Genomic DNA, 15055 nt, shown 5'->3' on the forward strand with positions numbered 1-15055 from the left:
TGATTGCGAATAGTTAATGATTGAGGTTCTGAACAAGGCGTTTATTCAGCAAAGTATATATAAAGTTGCTTGAAAAGAAAGCCCTGTAACAATTATATAACAATAATCAAACATATGTATAAATCATAAAATACAATATTACTTTACAGACTAATTGATATACAATTAATGGTAGCAATATTGACATACTTCAAGGGAGATAACTTTGTCTTACACAAAGTGCTATACATGTAACATTAGATACACAAATGCATCTCCCAATATTTACTCTTGCCTATGGATAAAATCTTTACTGTACACTTATGCTTATCATAATATAAACATTACAGTTATTACTTTGATATAAAATATCCATTATGAGAAATATTTAAGTCAGTAACTCAAAATACTCAAACATACCATTCTATGGGAATAGGCCAATATATACAATGGTGAACTGCCAATGTGATAAACAAATGTCACCATATAAAGTTCAAACCTGCAAGTTAATCAAATAACTTACAACCAGCTGCTAATGCAATTATCATAAAAATATTGCCCTTAATTAAGATACATCATAGTGAGACAATTAATAATAACTTTATTGCGAAAGACATACATCTTATAGCATTATAACAAAATTGAACATGGATAATAATTACAAAGCTGAAAATAAACGGCCAATTCTTACAAAAACATCTAGCATACAATAGTATATAGTAAATACAATAGTATAATGATAGTAAAAAAGGAGAATGACGATACAAATTACATATTATGGACTATTCTTAGTTCAAGAGCTTTACAAATAAATTTCCCCAAGTTACAGAGTTCTTTAACATTGTTCACACTTAATAGTTGTATAAATTTGAACATGGAGGGTTTACTCCAGTAATACTTCTTCACTAATTTAGCTCTAATCTGGCAATATACAGGACAGACTAACAAAAAGTGGTATTCATCCTCAATTTCAGTGATACATGTTTTACAAAACCTTTTTTCACGTGGTACATTTTTATGTCTGCCAGTTTCTATGGATAAATTATGTGATGATAGCCTTATTTTGGAGATACCCTTTTTGTACAATTTAGGAATAGATTTTTCTAGGTAATATTGAAAGCAAAAATTATCAACCAAATGTTTGTAAATAGTGCATTTTGATTCATACTGCATGTTGCTATGTAAATTTTGAATAAAATGACCCTTCAATCTTTGTTGTATTATTGGCAAAGAAACATGGCTATTTAAGTTGTGTTGATCATGCCACATATAACTAAGTCCCAAACAATCAAGTTGTCCTTGATAAAAGCAGCCCAGTTACGACTTGTATGCTTTGTATGTCCACAGATATTGTATAAACATTCATATGCAGCATTAAGTATACAATTTTCAGACTGCAATAATTTAAACCAAAACTTGAACATTCTCAAAATACGAACATAATACAATGGTAAACGCCCTGTTTCAAAATATACCATGGTTGTATTAGTGTTTTTACGAACACCAAGTGCAAATTTTAAAAAATCCAGATGAACCTTTTCAATGTCAGGTGCTTTATGTAATCCCCACACTTCACATCCGAAATTCAAAATACTACAGACATAGGTATCGAAAAGGGAGAATAAGGTACAATGATTTAAATACAATTGTTTTATAGTTGATTTAAGGGCAGATAATGCTTTGCGACCTTGTGATGCTAACTGTTTCTGTGTTACCAAAAATTTAACATTAAAATTAAATAAAACGCCCAAGTAAACAAATTGATCTAATACTTCTATACTTTCATCTTTATACACCCATTTTTCAACTGTGCGAATCTTCCCACCATTTCTAAATACAACAATTTTAGTTTTTGCTACATTAACAACTAAATCCCATTCATCTGTATAACTTTGCAGTGTATTTAACATATTTTGTAGTTCAATAACCGATTCTGCAAGCAACACCATGTCATCAGCATACATCAAAATATAAAGACTTAATAACTGTAAATCAGTCGGATGATTACCTTTTTTGATAAATTCAATTTCAAGGTCATTCACACACAATACAAAAAATAGGGGAGACAACACTTCTCCTTGTAATAGACCAATGTGATTTTCAAAAAATTGTGAAATGTGACCAGACGATTTTACACAGGTTCTAATCCTACTATACATGGAGCGAACAATAGTAAGCAGCTTCCCTTGTATACCGTAGTGTTTTAATTTTCTATACAATTTTCCCCTGTTAACTGAATCGAATGCCTTCTTATAATCCACGAAGCAACAATATAATCGTTTTTTGGATTGGAGTGATTGTGTTGTAAGACAATGAAGCGCAAAAATTGCCTCCGTAGTACCTAGCTTGGGTTGAAAACCAAATTGTGCATCTGAAATAATATCATACGAGGCTGCCCATGAGACGAGTCTTCTGTTTAGTATGGAAGTAAACAATTTGCAGAAACAACTAACAAGACTTATTCCTCTGTAATTATTTGGATCAGAAGGATCACCTTTTTTGAAAACAGGCACAATAACAGCGTCAGACCATTGTGTTGGAAAAAATCGTGATGATAAGATTCGATTAAAAATAATTTGCAAATATGGTACAAAGAATTCTCTAAATTCCATGAAATACTCATTCAAAATATAGTCCAAACCATGAGATTTCCCCCGTTTTAATTGATCAATAGCTTCGGATATTTCTTTCTCGGTAATTTCCATATCTAGTTCATTAAAAACTGTAGGTCCTGTGTCTTCCACATTAGAATAATCTTCTGTGGGAACAAATGTAGCTAAATCTTTGAAATGAGTGTGGAACGATTCTAAGTCTATTGGAGTATTTTTTGGCTTTCTTTTTCGAAAATGTTTGTAGAATACTTTTGGGTTTTGTTTACGGAGATGTTCGAGTAAATCACCCTCCTTTCGTAGATACTGACGCCTGAGTTTAGCTTCTAAATGTTTATAATTCTTTTTTGCTTCAATTAAATTCAAGTGATTTTCTTTGTTTTTGTAATGATTGAACTGGTTTAAGGCTACACGATATGTGTTATATTTACTTTTAAGCTCTCTGTTAAACCAGGGTTTATCATGTACTCTATCAGGGCGCTGGCCCCCTTTATTAGACTTTCTATGGACTTCAAAACTAGAACGCAATAAATCAGCCAAGCGTGTATTGAACGAATTGACCGATTCATCGATACTGGTTTGGGACTCACACGGGTATTTTTCAAAGCATTCCATAAATTCCTGAGAATTTTCTAATAGTGTCGACCTTGCCTGTGAATGAAGTTCCTGGTTCCAGACGAAGTATGATGACTCTTGATTTACCTCAACAGTAGAATTAATGTTTTGGATAATATGTTTTCCTGATTTGATTCTGATATGGAGCGGTGCGTGGTCGGAGTACATAGTAAAATTTGACACAATAAACTGATCAATAGAGGGAAATACATCAGGGGAAGTTATAACATAATCTACAACGCTCATACCCCTTGGTCCAACAAATGTATAATCATTGTCCATTCCTAAATGGTGCCGACCGTTTAGAATTCTTAGCCCACTACTTTTACATAAAGACAGTAATTTGTTACCCAAGTCATTAACAACCTTGTCTGGATTTGATCTAACTTGGAGTTGTGTATCTGAACCATAGAATAACAATTCTCTCAAATCGCGTAAAACATCATTATGTAGTACATCGTGTAGAATAAAATCACTTGAGTTAGAAGTTCTAGCATTAGTATCACCGATTAGCATGACTTTACCCAGGCTCATATATTCAACAATGTGGTTTTCTAAGTCACTAAATACATCACAGTCATAGGTTGACAATTGAACTACATGTATTTACACTTTATAGTTAAAATAAATGATTCTCTCTCACTATATACTTTTACTCAGGATGAAGTGCATAGGAAATTAATCTTAATGCAAAATTATAGGATTTACCATTTTAGATATATATATTAGAAGTATATTATCATTAGTAATAAACTTAGCAACTTACCAATTGAGAGGAAAAGTCAGTCTCAGGTAGTACTATCAGGTCTATGTCAATTCAAAACTTATATACTGATCTATGGACTGGTCACTTCAATTTTCAGACAAAGAATGAACTGACACAAAGAACTTTTGGAGGGAACAAATCCCAAACCCAATAAAAACGAAAGACACAAAACTAAAACACCAATGAAATTAAAAGACTTATGGACAACTTGGCCAAGATATAATTAGGCACCTCAGACACTCTATACCAAAGAACTCACTAAGTGTTATGCTTGACCGGATATTGAATTGCAGATTATATAATTCAATACACATAACATTGACGTTAAATTGAAATAAAATTAAATAATAACAATGCATACATGCATTATATACATATTAGATAAGAAATGAATCTGCCACACTTAGTTTTAATTTTATCAATTATTATGGTTAAAGTTACAAACAAGATTATCATAATAGCACGTTTTTACAACAAAACAAATTTTTCAGATATGGAGCTAGTATTGCTTTAATTTATATGCTATCTTAAGTATTGAATTCAGACTAGTTAATTTTAATTGATATGCTATCTTAAGTACTGAATTCAGACTAGTTAATTTTAATCTTGCGATAACAAAATTCGGATGCTTTACGTCAGAAAATGCTGTTTCGTATAAGTCCCGTGATCTCAACTAATCCTTTAAATGTATTGTTTTGTACCTATCTGTGGCTCTCTCTTAGTTCTACGTAAAGTCGTGAATACCAGCCTTACTAATGTTCCGTAGTAAGTCTTCCCTGTGACTCAAGTGGATTGATCCTTTATGTTCTCTTGTTTCATTTTACACACATTATGGTCTTTTTATTGAACTTCCGATAGTCTAGTAGTAGAAACTGTTCTGTAGCGACAATCGTACTTATGGAAGTTATAAAACTTTTGTAGGTACATCTTACAGTTGAAATGTGACGATATATTCTTTTTTAACCTTTCTACACAACTGTAAACTCCATCTATCCCAAACCTACACCACTTTCTCTTATTGTAATTCCGCTCAAGGAGGCCCGATTTATAAACTGAAAATGCATTTTTAACATTAAACCCAAGTAATGATGAAATGATACGACCAAAATAAAGATAGGGAATCCATACTGGTTTTCGAGAAAAAAAAATCTTCGAAAATTCAAATTTTACTAAGTAGGAGATAAAAGAAATGTAAAATGTTCTAACAGAATTTAAACCAACTCTAACTAAGATTATTTGCCATTATCGAAATCTGATCGGTAACAACTCCTAACTACACACAAAGTATTTAAGAAGGTGTCCATTATAATAACAGGCAGAGGTTGGCACATGCTATCTCTCAGATTTTCATGAAACTTGGTGTACAGGTTCCTACTGACCCAAATATTAAATTTGCGAAATAAAAAGTTTCTACCATCTTTAGTTTGGGTTCAACATGGAATAACTACTTTAAGATAATTTTCAGTGCTAAAAGGTCACGAAATATTGGGGGGGGGGATGCTACGTTTGAACAGCTCTAAAATGTTATATAACTAAGAAATAGAGAAAAGCAATATTTTATATGTTAGATATACACTATATGCAATAACTAAGAGGGTTTTTGTGTGTATATTCATCCAATGAATGAATTTATTAATTGTTAAAGTTGCATATATTTCGCATCAATACATTTTACAAGATAATGATCAAAATTTAAGATCTCATAAAACCCAATACAATGTCTCAACAGAAATAAATTATGTATAACCACAAAGTTGAAGAGGTGTATTTCAAGTTACAAAAATAAATTCAGTGGGAAAAGCAAGGTTTGATGGTGAAAAGTTTAACTGAAATCTCTAAATTGTCAATACGTGCAAAAAGGTCAACTACTTAAATTTTAATGAAGATTGTTGATCTACATAAATAGAAATAAATATGAAATAGATATAACCAATCAATGATTAAAATTCATGAAAAATTACCAGAACCTCGTTTCATAATATTTTCTCTAGCTATAATAAATATTGTAAGGGTCTTGTACAAATGCCACACGAACATAGAAAAGAAATCATCATTAAAATGTTTACAAAATTTGTGCAGCGATTCATCAATATGTAAGGGCCTCCGTGGCCGAGTGGTTAGAGCATCGCGCTCAATATCACACGGCCTCTCACCTCTGTCGGCGCGGGTTCGAATCCCGCTCGCGCCGGTAAGTGAGAAAGTTTCCAGTTTACTTTCGGAAGGTCGGTGGTCTCTTCCCAGATACATCGTATCTGAGTTCTCTCTTCCACCAATAAAAACTGGGCGCCACCAGATAACTGAAAAATTGTTGAGTGTGGCGGAAAACATCAATCAATCATCAATATGTATCTACTATACAAATTTCAAAATACACGTCATTCAACTTTCTTCACACCTACTATGGTAGTCGCGTTAAAATCATATGACAAAAAAGTATAAGTTTGTGGTACAGGCTTTATTAAAGAAATCAGGTCGGTCAGAATATATATACATATATATATATATATATATATATGTGTGTGTGTGTGTGTGTGTGTGTGTGTGTGTGCATACATCATGTGAATACAACTGTATTTCGATATAGAGTATGGAATTCTGTGTTCCGTTACACGTGTAGTTTACAAAATTCGTCAACCTGGATGCAACACAATCGCCTATTCGCCGGAGTATTCAATTTTACAATTATAGAAACTTTTGCACGATCATTATCAAAACAGAAAACCATTTGCCGTATTTTATAGGATAATAGATACAGTTGCTAATGTATACTCACTGATTAAAAAACAATTCACAAACTAAGACAGTTGTATCTGTAATCATGAAAAGTCAATGGCCCCGACCTGAAACAAAACGACTTACACACAATAAGTCATAATGAGCGATTTACATAAAAATGAAATTATGTATATATATATATATATATATATATATATATATATATATATATATATATATATATATGACTTTAGAAGTCCTATCAAGTAGTGTTTTCTTAAAAAAGAAACAGGCACTGAGATTTTATCTGACTCTTTGTGGTATTGTAGAAGGAGAGACGCGATGTCCCATCCCCCCGCCCTTGATACTTTTACAGTCGAGGGTTAAGTACAAACCAACTATAAGATATAAAATGACGTCACTGGGCATTTTCGTCCTCTTCCCTTGTATCATTCTTTGCCATATCCTTATATTCCTCCTGGTGACTTTTCTCATTTTTGGATGTCTTCTGATCAGGAGATTTGGCTGGTCCTGCAGGTGACTTGGACGGTGATGATGGAGTTCTTACTTGAACATAGTCATCCAAGTCTCGCTGGAGAGCGATATCAGAGTATTTTCCTGTTGAAGACCTTGGCTTTGGTTGTTGGTATACTTTAGGACTATTCGCAGAGAATAACATCTGTAACAGAAAGGTGTCAGAGCATGGGTTTGGAACTTTAAGGATATTTTTCGGAAGGTCAATGTGTTTTCCACTTTGAGTCATATGTAGCTCTGTAGGTACTTTGGCAATCTTCCTAACTGATTTCATATCAGTTTTTCTATCCCTCATGATAACGTTTTCCCTGTGTTTTAAACTTCTATACGGATTATTGAACGAGCGAAGTCCGTTTTGAGAGAATGCTTTACTCTGGGATTGAAAACTATTTTCATCGACATCGTTGTTCCTGATATTCCCTGGAATATGATGGTTGACATGAATACATGTTAACAGAGCTTTTCCAGATTCGTGATCTTTCATGATTTTTTCAGTCATCTCATGTCTGGTCATCAATCTGCTGCTAGATTTCATCGGTTTGAAAGCCATATAATCAGCGGATTTCGAATGACTTGGCACTTTTCCGGATTCACTAATACCTTTAAAAGATTTTGTAGTTAGTTCAATGGGAATACCATTTGATTTGGACTCTAACAGAGATTTTCTTGAAACTGCTGAAGATGGGACAGTGATGTCGTCTGATCGATGACTAGAATAGTCCACAAGATCCGATTTCGCCCTTTTCGAACGCGATATTAAAAAGTGAGGCTCTGTTCGCACTTTTGCCGTTTTAACCCCATGTCGAACTCGATACATTTCATGAGCAGAAGTTTTGAAATTTCCCGTTCGATTCTCCGAGAGATACTTTTCCAGAGATTTCGCTGACACGCCGTTAACAGGTTGTCCACATAGAACGAAATACGGTTTTTCTTCAATGACGCTGTCTTCGCACACTATAAATGGCGAGTCCATGGTTGAAATACCGAAGTTTGCCTGCTGAAGGCGGCTGAGATACTCCATCCTTCTGGAGGCAGCAGACATCCCCGCGGCCGCCAACTCCAGAGAGTGACGGGATGTTTGTTTTAGGATGATTTCATACGACTTATCTAGCGTAAGAATTGTGCTTGTTATAACAGGACGATTCGCACGTGAGGTCGCCATTAATGGTGATGATGCGGGCGTATTTCGTGGTGCTGGAGCTCCTTTCACTTTTAATTTATCAATTACTGTAGCCATCTTAGTGGAAATGAATGCTGAAAGATGTAAGGTACATGACAGATTAGAGCAGATGTCTTTACATGTAAGATTAGTATTCTTTAGAATATCTGCAATAATTAACTCACGGTTAAGAATAGATACATTCCATTTCTATTGGTAAACACTTCCATATCTACTCAATGCATTAAGATGGCAATTTCATTGTAGATATGGTGTATATTAATCTGCACTCTAATTACGGATTAAAGCACAATGGCTATGAAACCAATGCAGTCCCTTGGCAATTGAATAAATTTAATCTTTTTATTTTACCTTGATATTTAGAGATCCTAATCACATTATCGATGTTAAAGAGCACCTAAGACATAATACACTACTTGTATTGGAGCCAGTTAGCAGTCCCATTCAATTTTACCTAAGTAGGTTTTGCCATGACATGTCTCATCGTTATACACAATCATGAAATCGCAATGTATAGTAAAAGAGAGAAAGTAAGCAAAATGTGTGCATTTGTATTCAATTTGCATACATGTAATCATTTTATTGAGGAAGAAATTACACTTTTCCGCGTGTTTACCAAACTTCAATAACAATTACCGGTATAACGATTACATCACGTGAAACTACATGTTGCGAGTACTCCAATTTCTCTTTACCTTGCGGTGAATAAAGCAAAGGCCACCTCAGCTGACTTACTGAAATTATGATCGATTGCAAATTTAAAGTTTAACATGTCTAAATGTGACGGATCTAAGATTAAATGCGTGATAATTCTAAGCGTCTGTCAACATTGATAATTCTAAGCGTCTGTCAACATTGATAAAACAGCTTTATTGGGTATCAGGTAAGTCGGACATATTCGGGCTTTCGTTGGTATTAGTCAGAAATACGTATGTTAGAGATATTTTGTTTTATCTTTGGTATTACGTATGTTAGAGGTATTTCGTTTTATCTTTGGTATTACGTATGTTAGAGAGATATTTTATCTTTGGTATTACGTATGTTAGAGAGATATTTTGTTTTATCTTTGGTATTACGTATGTTGCAGATATTTTGTTTTATCTTTGGTATTACGTATGTTGGAGATATTTTGTTTTATCTTTGGTATTACGTATGTTAGAGAGATATTTTGTTTTATCTTTGGTATTACGTATGTTAGAGAGATATTTTGTTTTATCTTTGGTATTACGTATGTTGGAGATATTTTGTTTTATCTATGGTATTACGTATGTTGGAGATATTTTGTTTTGTTTTATCTTTGGTATTGCGTATGTTAGAGGTATTTTGTTTTATCTTTGGTATTACGTATGTTGGAGATATTTTGTTTTATCTTTGGTATTACGTATGTTGGAGATATTTTGTTCTTTATATGTATATTATGTATGTCAGAGATTTGTTCTTTTTTTTTTTTTGGTATCACGTGTGTCAGATATCTGTTGCTTTTCGTTGCATTACGTACGTCACATATATTTTGTACTTTCTTTGGTACAGGTACCACGTGTGTCAGAGATGTTTTGGTTTTCTTTGGTATTACGTGTGTCTGAGATTTTTAGTTCTTTATTTGGTAATCCGTGAGGATACGTCCGCAGTACCCCTTGCTTGTCGTAAGAGGCGAATAAATGGAGTGATCCTTCGGACGATACCGCGAAAACCGAGGCCCCTTGACACGATAAAGATACTTCCCTGATCAAAGGCCATAAGCGCCGAGCATAGGCCTAAATTTTGCAACCCTTCACCGGCAGTGGTGTTGTCTCCATATGAGTGAAAAATTCTCGAGAGGGATGTTAAACAATATACAATTCAACCTTTCTTTGGTATCAAGTGTGTCAGAGATGGGTTGGGTTTCTTTGGTGTATTTGAGATTTGGTGTTCTTTCTTTGGTATTACGTATGTTAGAGATATTTTGGTTTTTTTCTTTGGTATTACATATGTTGCAGATATTTTGTTTTATCTTTGGTATTAGGTATGTTAGAGGTATTTTGTTTTATCTTTGGTATTACGTATGTTGGAGATATTTTGTTTTATCTTTGGTATTACGTATGTTAGAGATATTTCGTTTTATCTTTGGTATTACGCATTTTGGAGGTATTTTGTTTTGTTTTATCTTTGGTATTACGTATGTTAGAGGTATTTCGTTTTATCTTTGGTATTACGTATGTTAGAGAGATATTTTATCTTTGGTATTACGTATGTTAGAGAGATATTTTGTTTTATCTTTGGTATTACGTATGTTGGAGATATTTTGTTTTATCTTTGGTATTACGTATGTTGGAGATATTTTGTTTTATCTTTGGTATTACGTATGTTGGAGGTATTTTGTTTTATCTTTGGTATTACGTATGTTGGAGATATTTTGTTCTTTATATGTATATTATGTATGTCAGAGATTTGTTCTTTTTTTTTTTTTTTTGGTATCACGTGTGTCAGATATCTGTTGCTTTTCGTTGCATTACGTACGTCACATATATTTTGTACTTTCTTTGGTACAGGTACCACGTGTGTCAGAGATGTTTTGGTTTTCTTTGGTATTACGTGTGTCTGAGATTTTTAGTTCTTTATTTGGTAATCCGTGAGGATATGTCCGCAGTACCCCTTGCTTGTCGTAAGAGGCGAATAAATGGAGTGATCCTTCGGACGATACCGCGAAAACCGAGGCCCCTTGACACGATAAAGATACTTCCCTGATCAAAGGCCATAAGCGTCGAGCATAGGCCTAAATTTTGCAACCCTTCATCGGCAGTGGTGTTGTCTCCATATGAGTGAAAAATTCTCGAGAGGGATGTTAAACAATATACAATTCAACCTTTCTTTGGTATCAAGTGTGTCAGAGATGGGTTGGGTTTCTTTGGTGTATTTGAGATTTGGTGTTCTTTCTTTGGTATTACGTATGTTAGAGATATTTTGGTTTTTTTCTTTGGTATTACATATGTTGCAGATATTTTGTTTTATCTTTGGTATTAGGTATGTTAGAGGTATTTTGTTTTATCTTTGGTATTACGTATGTTGGAGATATTTTGTTTTATCTTTGGTATTACGTATGTTAGAGATATTTCGTTTTATCTTTGGTATTACGCATTTTGGAGGTATTTTGTTTTGTTTTATCTTTGGTATTACGTATGTTAGAGGTATTTCGTTTTATCTTTGGTATTACGTATGTTAGAGAGATATTTTATCTTTGGTATTACATATGTTAGAGAGATATTTTGTTTTATCTTTGGTATTACGTATGTTAGAGATATTTTGTTTTATCTTTGGTATTACGTATGTTAGAGATATTTCGTTTTATCTTTGGTATTACGCATTTTGGAGGTATTTTGTTTTATCTTTGGCATTACGTATGTTGGAGATATTTTGTTTTTTCTTTGGTATTACGTATGTTTATAGTTTTCTGAAATTGTCCTAGAAAAAAACACTGTACTTTTATGTGTGTTTGGCATAGGGAAAACACTGTACTTTACATAGACTTTTACGTGTGTTTAATGTTTTCTGAAATTGGCAGAGGGGAAACACTGTTCTTTATATAGACTTTTATGTGTGTTTAATGTTTTCTAAAATTAGCAGAGGGAAAACACTGTTCTTTATATAGACTTTTACGTGTGTTTAATGTTTTCTGAAATTGGCAAAGGGGAAACACTGTTCTTTATATAGACTTTTACGTGTGTTTAATGTTTTCTGAAATTGGCAGAGGGAAAACACTGTACTTTATATAGACTTTTACGTGTGTTTAATGTTTTCTGAAATTGGCAGAGGGTAACACTGTTCTTTTTATAGACTTTTACGTGTGTTTAATGTTTTCTGAAATTGGCAGAGGGGAAACACTGTTCTTTATATAGACTTTTACGTGTGTTTAATGTTTTCTGAAATTGGCAGAGGGTAACACTGTACTTTATATAGACTTTTACGTGTGTTTAATGTTTTCTGAAATTGGCAGAGGGAAAACACTGTTCTTTATATAGACTTTTATGTGTGTTTAATGTTTTCTGAAATTGGCAGAGGGGAAACACTGTTCTTTATATAGACTTTTATGTGTGTTTAATGTTTTCTAAAATTGGCAGAGGGTAACACTGTACTTTATATAGACTTTTACGTGTGTTTAATGTTTTATGAAATTGGCAAAGGGGAAACACTGTTCTTTATATAGACTTTTACGTGTGTTTAATGTTTTCTGAAATTGGCAGAGGGAAAACACTGTACTTTATATAGACTTTTACATGTTTTTAATGTTTTCTGAAATTGGCAGAGGGGAAACACTGTTCTTTTTATAGACTTTTACGTGTGTTTAATGTTTTCTGAAATTGGCAGAGGGGAAACACTGTTCTTTATATAGACTTTTACGTGTGTTTAATGTTTTCTGAAATTGGCAGAGGGGAAACACTGTTCTTTATATAGACTTTTACGTGTGTTTAATGTTTTCTGAAATTGGCAGAGGGAAACACTGTACTTTACATAGACTTTTATGTGTGTTTAATGTTTTCTGAAATTGGCAGAGGGTAACACTGTACTTTATATAAACTTTTACGTGTGTTTAATGTTTTCTGAAATTGGCAGAGGGAAAACACTGTACTTTATATAGACTTTTACGTGTGTTTAATGTTTTCTGAAATTAGCAGAAAGGAAACACTGTACTTTATGTAGACTTTACATATGATGTCAAGTTCATTTGAGAAAAAGGAAAACTACCACAGGAATGTGAATAGTGTGAAAAAGATGCGTTGATCGAATATCTTTGTCATTTAAGTCGATTCTCCTCTACTAGACTGTAAACAATGGGATATAGATATCTACATGTACACTAGAATAACTTGAATGAATTGAAAAGCAGCTGTCCTGTGAATTACAAGTCCTTTCACTGATTAAAGTTATATAAAATTACAAGTCTATCAAGCGTGGATTTTTCAAAATCCTTCACTGCGTCAAAGTTTTTAAACCTGCTGCTGAAAACAAACAAAAAGCGTACCTTATTTTACTTTCGCGGACATTTCTGGGTCACGTCGATGGGTAAGCGTGCCTCTGGCCAGCAGGCAGATTCTCACTCATATCTCATCACACCATTTTGAATCACAACCCTAAACAAAAATCACAGAGAATTACTCCAGCGGATTACAATAAATTAAAATCAGCTCACCTTGCTGCACAAAAGTATTTGCACACCTCGTCTTAAGAATTTGGCACACACATGTAATACAATTAAGAAAACCTGCCTGATACCGCCGTTTAAATCAAGCCGCCTAACGTCTTAATAACTTCAGAAAAGACGAGATTCAAGTTGGAGATTAGCTTCTGTTTAACATGCATTCTAATTAACAGACCGTGGTCGACGTTTGTACTGTTAAATGAAATACATTATACTGTATTAAATTTAATGATTGATAAGGTCTGTGGGTGTTTGGACAATGGACGCAGAATCTATGCAGTACAGGAATTTATTTCTGACAGTCATTAGAATAAACAATACCCTAAATATTACATACATACATGTACGTGTATGCTAAATGTAAAACTTCGCTGAGTTTTATTTTCCTTATTAACACTTTATAGTGGCCATTTCTCTTTCTTTTAGCAAAGTGAAGAGAATAATGGTTATCTTTATCGAAATTTAGAGTTTTTATCCCCCTAAATTCAAAATCCAATGTTTAATAAACTTCAGGTAATATATGTTAAAAATATATAGGTGACATTAATATTGCTCTTATATATGTGATTGCTTCAACGTTTCAAAATTAATCAGTTCTGCAATTTCTGTAAGTCAAATGTGTTATAGGAAAAGGTAGAGGGTCAGACAATATCTGTGCATTATAAACGCCAAAGAGCTTGGTGCGCTTCAAAGTACACTTGCATGCTGATATGTATCGCGTACATGTATATGCAGTGGTCTGCCTGACCTTCACTACGGATGTCGAATGTAAGATTGCTTTCACCTCTCTGAGCCTTACTGAGGCAGTGTATATAGATGATACAACACCTCCCGTAGACGCTAGGTACCGGGGCATACCAATTTCGGGATCCGGGTTAGAATAGGTCCTCAGTACCCCTTTGCTTGTCGTAAGAGGCGATTAAATGGGGCGATCCTTCGGATGAGACCACAAAAACCGAGGGCCCGTGTCAAAGCAGGTGTAGCACGATAAAGATCCCTCCATGTTCAAAGGCCGTAAGCGCCGAGCAGAGGCCAAAATTTTGTAGCCCTTCACCGGCAACGGTGACATCTCCATATGAATGAAAAATTCTCGAGAGGGACGTTAAACAATATACAACCAACCAACCCCTTCCAATCTACACTTCACGAGGACATCAACACCCCATACCTACAACTGCAAATCAAATACCAATATTCTTATAATTCATACGGTGCCACTGACTTCAGCCCCAATAACACTCAGCGTTACTGACATTCATACACTGAAGATTCCTTCACTAGCAGATGTTAAAGTTATATATGCTGTGTGGCAACGCATTTTGAAAAAAAATACACATTTTGAAAAAAAAATGCAAAGTGTGTTATATTTCAACGCACTTGGAAAAAAAATTCAAAGTGCGTTGTGAGTGTACATCAGCATTTTTTTTTCATGGAGACACTTAACGCACTTAGGAAATATGTATAAATATAACAAGTTTGAAGTT

The 15055-nt window shown here is 33.8% G+C and overlaps 1 protein-coding gene across 1 annotated transcript; it reads right to left on the minus strand.

Moving 5' to 3' along the window:
- Positions 1–6409: 6409 nt before the first annotated feature.
- LOC125676021 (uncharacterized) lies at positions 6410–13595 on the minus strand. Its single transcript, XM_048913914.2, has 2 exons — positions 13395–13595; positions 6410–8472 (listed from the first exon to the last, which is right to left on the minus strand). The coding sequence occupies exon 2, from the start codon at positions 8453–8455 to the stop codon at positions 7103–7105; it is 1353 nt and encodes a 450-aa protein (XP_048769871.1). The 5' UTR covers positions 8456–8472; positions 13395–13595; the 3' UTR covers positions 6410–7102.
- Between the last annotated feature and the right edge of the window lie 1460 nt (positions 13596–15055).

This window comes from Ostrea edulis, chromosome 3 (genome assembly GCF_947568905.1).
Source record: "Ostrea edulis chromosome 3, xbOstEdul1.1, whole genome shotgun sequence".
In the NCBI taxonomy this organism is placed as follows: domain Eukaryota; kingdom Metazoa; phylum Mollusca; class Bivalvia; order Ostreida; family Ostreidae; genus Ostrea; species Ostrea edulis.